Consider the following 6,226-nt stretch of genomic DNA (forward strand, 5'->3'; position numbering starts at 1 on the left):
TTTATCATGTTTCACCAGCTCTCTGTTTAGCAGACCTGATGTACTGTACAAGATTAAAAACAAGACAGACCTCAACACACATGAACTACTTTATATCTGAACTCTTGTGTCACATGAGGAATGCTTTAATTAAATATGCACTGATTTACATACATTTGCAGAGAATTCAGAATTTGTCATCATATCAGAGTAAAAGTTTTTTCTCTTTTAATCACTCCAGAAATCAGGAAATACTGTCAACAGACAGAAAGCAAACAAACACGTTTTCATGTTTTTCATTCTGTGTGCAGTTCTTGGATTTGTGTGTAAAGTTAGGGTTCTAAAAGGCTAAAAATATAACTGCAGGAAATTTATTATGAACATAAATATAAAAATGTATTTGTAGTATACTTAGCATGAAAGGTTTTTCAAATTCATTTTATTTATTTTTCACTAGGGTAGTCATTAAACAATATAATGTAAAGCCATCATTTTCAGTATTATAGGCAAAGGTTTTACCTTCATTTATCCACTTCAGCTCATAATTATGTTTCATTTATGCATTAATTTTCCTGACAAATATAAATTAGTAAGTGTTCATATATAATGCATAATAAAAGTAGTTTTAATGCATTAAATATGAACATCATAATGCATTGTTTGATTTATGAATATTTGTAGCAACAGTTATACTTAGTTCAGTACCTTTCGAAAGTATAATACATTAAAACAATACAAACATGCTCTAAAATATTAAAAAAGCATTTTAACTTTGGTTAGTTATTTATGAAAAGATATAATGTGTTACTATGTACATTATGAATGCCGTTATAATGCATTATACAAAAATGACCTACATTATATTTCTGTGTACCGCCGTAAATAAAGCGTAGTGTGAATGTGGTCAGTGGGTTTGGTGTTCTCGCTCTATTTTAGGTTATAAACCGCACATTCCTCAGACACTCATCTCAGCGGCTTCACGATGACCTTGACCTCAGACTCCATCCACGGGTCACACACAGGTCAAGTCTAGTAATAGTCTCAGATGATCTGAGGAACCGTTAATAACAGCACATGTTCAGTTCTGTGTGAACTCTTTAAGATCACAGGCCTGAAGCTGCGGTGTGAAGATCATCTTGAAGGAGATGTTCTCCTGAGGTTAATCAGCACCTCACAGAGTAATGGAAGACGTCCGAGGCGTGAGATAACAGCAGCTATCAGTCTGCGGGTGACGCAGGACTGTATTTAGTTGTGAGCGTCTGAGAGGATGTGTTCAAGAAAAGAAATATGACGGAAACCATAATGACAGGTCTGCTCTCGCTGACCCACATAAACACAGACACAGCCTCCGAATGTGCAGTAAACAGAGAACGTGATCCTAGCTTCTGCTTCCGACTCACTGTGTATGTAATAAATACTAGCATCTGCCAAAGAGTGCTTGATGAGGGCTGGAAATCATCTGCTCTGGCATACAGTCCAGAGAGAATGTGTAGACTGAACTGCTTATTAGATTGTATGGTGTATTTTGATTCTTTAATGATGCATCTGGTATACATTTGCATTTATTATAGAATGAAGAGCAGATGAAAATCTGCACCGAAGAAACAGAGGTTTGAAACAACTTTAATTTTAGCAGGAATGAACCCTCAGAAACAACAAACACTGTGTCGCAGGAGCTTCATTTTATTTTCTTGTGCTTCTAGAACAGTCTCCATCATCCTGATGTTGATACAGACGCAGCTGGATAAGCAATAAATACTGAGGATATAAAACAACAGCGATGCAGACGCTGTCGGGCCGGAGTATAACACAGGAGGCGATGTGAAGCTGCTTCCTCCTGAAGCACATCAACAGATCTGTAACAGAGACACGATCAGCAACACACCGCAGAACCAACACCACACCTCACATCAGACAGCGTGCACACCTTAGTTCAGGGCAGACGCTTCTGGATGCCGTTCAGAATGTTTCCGTACACAATGCTGTACATCTGCTCCTTGGACATGGTTCCATCTAGTTGCACTGAAACACAAAAAAGTTCTGTTTTTGACAAATGTAAAAGCTTTTTCACAGTTAAAGTGAAATGCATAAACCTCGGGCTGAAGGAAATGTTAATTCACGTCTCCAGTAGAGCAGCTCCAAATTCTTAATTTTTTGGTTATTAGTATGGTTGAATTAATTAAATGGGATTCAATGAATAAAAGATATGGATAGGTTTGTATCATATTCTGAGTTTGCATTTAACTGTTTTTATTCATTTTGAGGAACACTGAAGCAGTGAGAGAAACACAGTGAGATCATGTTCACACACGCCTCTGTATTTACTCCTGATTACAGTCACCATGGCAACACCAGAGCTGTCACTCAACACATGGAGACAAAGTAACTGGCTTCACTTGTTTGAAAAAGAAACTAAAAAGTATTGTCTAACTTTACTAGTTACAGTAAAAGTAATCTGATTACAGAACTTGCATAACTGGACTGCAAACTTTCAACGCTTACCGACATCAACCCCCGAGTCTTCCATGATCTGAGTGTGTTTGACATACATGGGCCACACGTGTCCGTCGAACAGACCGGGGGGGTCCGGCACAGAATAGTTCCTTGAACTGAAACACAGAGAGACGGAGTGAGATCAGGTGCATGCTGGGACGTCATCAGACGCAGCGGGCGTCACTCACCTCCTCCTCTTTTTGCACTCTTCGTATGGAATGGAAATAAAGTATCGTTGGTTCAACACATCGATCAAAGGTCTGCGCGAGAGAAAACATTGTTCAGTTTGATTCGGCAAGTGAGTTTGAGATTCACTCAAAAACACTGATTCACTCAATAATCGAACAAATGAAGAATTTAGAATTTATGATATTCTAAAAAATTGTGTATTAAATGTTAAATACATATTTAGAAGTTTAATTCATTCAAATTAACACTTTAAACAGACGGCAGCTTTATTATATATTGTTTACATTATTTTTAGTTCAGAATCATGATTCAAAACAAAAATACAAATAAAAATAGATTTTCTGCTTTTTCATATCCATAGCAAGTATTTTGATAGGAAAAAATGACAAATATGAAAAACGCAAACAAATGTACGTATTTCTGACTTTGTGTACAAGGAACTTAAGTAAATAGATAAATAAATGAGCATGATAACCCCGTGTATCAGCGATCTCGCAGGCTAACGATATAGCGTCGCTCACCCGTAGGTGTAGAGCAGAAACCCCTCCACGATCAGGATGTGAACGCCTTCGTCTTCGTCCCGATCGCGTGGAAGGATCTCCGAGTCCAGAGAGTTGTTGACGCCATGGGATCGCTCGAACTTGACGGGGTTCTGCTGCCAGGCTTGGATGGTGCTCATCATGGCATCCATGTCCAGAGCGCTGATGACTGCGGAGGGACACGCGCACGCACACACACACACACACACACACACACTCGTGAGCGCAAGGACACGGAGCGGAGCGCCAGACATGCAGAAACACACCACCAACCCCCGGAGAGGAGCCCGGCTTACCATCGTACTGCTTAAAGCCATCTTCATCAACTTCAATCTCATCTTGAGGCTGAAACATACACCAGTGAGACACTCCAGAACACTGACCCTAACCTCTGACCTCCTGACCTCTGATGATACTGACCTTGAAGAAGTCGTCTTGATGGACCACGCAGCAGTTGGGCAGGTTCTTGATCAGACGGTCGGTCAGTGTTGTTTTACCGCCGTTCGTGACCCTGTGGGGCGGAAACACGCGCATTATGTTTTCATTTTAAACGTGATCATGTTATTTAGGTAACGATGAATGTGCCACACCTTAAAGCGATAGTACACCCAAAAATTTAAATTGTCAACATTAACGCAATCATTTTGACGATGATTTGTCAACTTCGTTCGTTAAATAACATTTTGTTTTCAGCAGAAAAAATAAACTTGTACATGTTTGTAACGACTGCAATGTGAATTTAATGCGCAAAATTGGAATGTCTAGTAAAAAAACGTGCGAATAAGTGCCATTTCCATCCAATGAGAACAAAATCGTCACTTTATGCCAAACTAAATGTTGACGGAGAAGCTACCGTTTAATTGAATTACTTTACATGCGTCAAGTAATTTATATCATAAAGGAAAACGAATATATTCCGTAGCTTCTCCTATATTCATAGTGATATTAGTGCCACAGTTTACCAGGAAGTGATGATTTTGTTCTCTTTGAATCGTTGGATGGAAATGGTGCTTTAATCGCAAACATTTTATGCGTATTCCAGTTTTGAGCACAAGTTTACTTCGAATCTTTTTAATGTAAACATAGGTATTGACAGAATCTGAATTTTTGGGGTACTGTACCTTTAACTGCACATTACGCGCTCACAATGGAATAAACATGTAGTAAATCAAGCAATGAACTTTCCGCGTTAAAATTTTACCATGGTAACCGTGTCGTCCGCCAAAATTTCGGTTTATTACGTAATAAACCGAAATTGTGGCGGACGACTTATATATATATATATATATATAAATAAAAGCTTCAAAAATCGGTTTAAAACACTCCCGCCGAAACCCCCTCCCGCTGTTAAAAAACAACGCTCTAAGCGTCATTCTGGCCGTTACATTTTGAAGTACTGTTACTATAGTGATTTTCTTCCTCAAAATGTCAGAGCAGCACGTGGCGTGCACGCGCACTCACTCACCCTCCGATCCCGATGATGAACTTCATCCTCAAACTGAGTCAGACGCGCGTCAAAGTGCGAAAAGTCGTTAAAAACGCCGATGACGGATCGATGACCGTACGAAGGGAAGCGGGAAAAGAGAAGGTTGAAGGAAACGTCAGCTACTCGACTCCTCCATGACGCTGAATGAAAGCTGGACGATGGCGCTTCTTCGCGATCTTCCACCAAAGAGAGACTCGTGCGCTCGCCGCTCCCGAGACACTACCGCTGCTGCGCGCTGATTGGCTATATAAACACAGAGGGCTACCGGAGAACCACCTCAGCCAATCAGAGCGCAGGATCCTAAGGAAGCTCCGCCCCTGCGTGGGCCGGTCATTGGTATTTTTGTATTGTGTGATTCATAATGTTCCTTTTTTTTTTACTATACATAACAAAAATTATTATCGGTCTCTTGATTATACTTGTTGAGTTTCATATCCATCGTTGTAAATTCAGCAATCAACCAGAAACCTATTTTTCTTTAATATTTAAGGAATTATACCTATATAAGCAAGAGTACAAACAAAAAAGCTGTAAAAACTGCTCTTATTTATTACATTTCAATTATTGAGATTTAGCATTGTAGTATTTACTTGTTTTATTTATCTATATCTGATGATTTATAGATAAATATATACAGGTATAGTTTATAAATTATATTTTTGTTTATAATCTTGTTAGTTTTATGTATTTGTTTTTCAAGCATCAATAAATAAATAATTCTTATTATATTATTTTCTTTTCTTAAAGTATTTTAGACTTAAATTATTAATTGCTGATTCATTTTTTCTTAGATTTCTTCTAAAAGAGACCCTTGTATTTGCATACTGTGTACCCAATAAATAAAAAAGTTATAAAAAGTAAATATTAGGTATATAAGTATAAGGTTAAATATAAGGTTTTAACAGAAGTAGATTTCTCCTGTAAAGTGTGTTCAGCTTTATTTAATAAACATAACTCACACTCATTACTTAACTTCACCCAGATCTTCCAGATATATCTATTATTGTTGTTTTCTTGGTGTTTATGTCTCTGAGAGACAGAGACAGTGTTCTCCAGCAGTTCTGGGTTTTTCCGTCTGGTGCGTTTATTCCTTACAAGGATGTATTTTCTGCGCATGCGCGCGCGCACGCACACACACACACACACACACACACACACACCCTTTTAAACAAACGTGAAATATGCAATACAATCTTTGTTAAATCCTTAGTTTAACAGCATCCAGGTTCGTCTCAGTTACTTTTCTTTTTGTTTCTAATTGTTTCGTTATGTTCTTACAAACAAACTGCGCGTAGCTTATTTTATAAAACAGACATTAAAATAATAAGAGGATCTGAAACTGTTGGGGGATATTTATCTACTGTCAGAGCGATCGCTGTCTGTGGAAATATATAATAAATAATAAAACAGGTAATTGCAAAATATTGTAAAGACACTGACTTGAAGTGTGTTTTCTGTAAAGAGGAAAATAAGAGAACTGTGCGTTTATTTTATGGTTGTATTTACACACAATTATTTTGGTGTGATTTTCTTTTTGTTA

General features: G+C 38.0%; 1 protein-coding gene across 2 annotated transcripts; it reads right to left on the reverse strand.

Annotated features, from left to right (window-relative positions):
• Positions 1-1,646: 1,646 nt before the first annotated feature.
• On the reverse strand, positions 1,647-4,892 carry LOC132101800 (nicotinamide riboside kinase 2-like). 2 transcript variants are annotated; one of them, XM_059507015.1, is made up of 8 exons: positions 4,666-4,892; positions 3,621-3,711; positions 3,497-3,545; positions 3,183-3,369; positions 2,661-2,732; positions 2,482-2,588; positions 1,907-2,001; positions 1,647-1,835 (listed from the first exon to the last, which is right to left on the reverse strand). In XM_059507015.1, the coding sequence occupies exons 1-7, from the start codon at positions 4,689-4,691 to the stop codon at positions 1,913-1,915; spliced, it is 621 nt and encodes a 206-aa protein (XP_059362998.1). In that variant the 5' UTR covers positions 4,692-4,892; the 3' UTR covers positions 1,647-1,835; positions 1,907-1,912. The 2 variants fall into 2 exon arrangements, with proteins under 2 accessions (XP_059362998.1, XP_059362999.1); XM_059507016.1 differs by lacking the exons at positions 3,497-3,545; positions 4,666-4,892.
• Between the last annotated feature and the right edge of the window lie 1,334 nt (positions 4,893-6,226).

This window comes from Carassius carassius, chromosome 23 (genome assembly GCF_963082965.1).
Source record: "Carassius carassius chromosome 23, fCarCar2.1, whole genome shotgun sequence".
NCBI classification, from domain to species: Eukaryota; Metazoa; Chordata; class Actinopteri; order Cypriniformes; family Cyprinidae; genus Carassius; species Carassius carassius.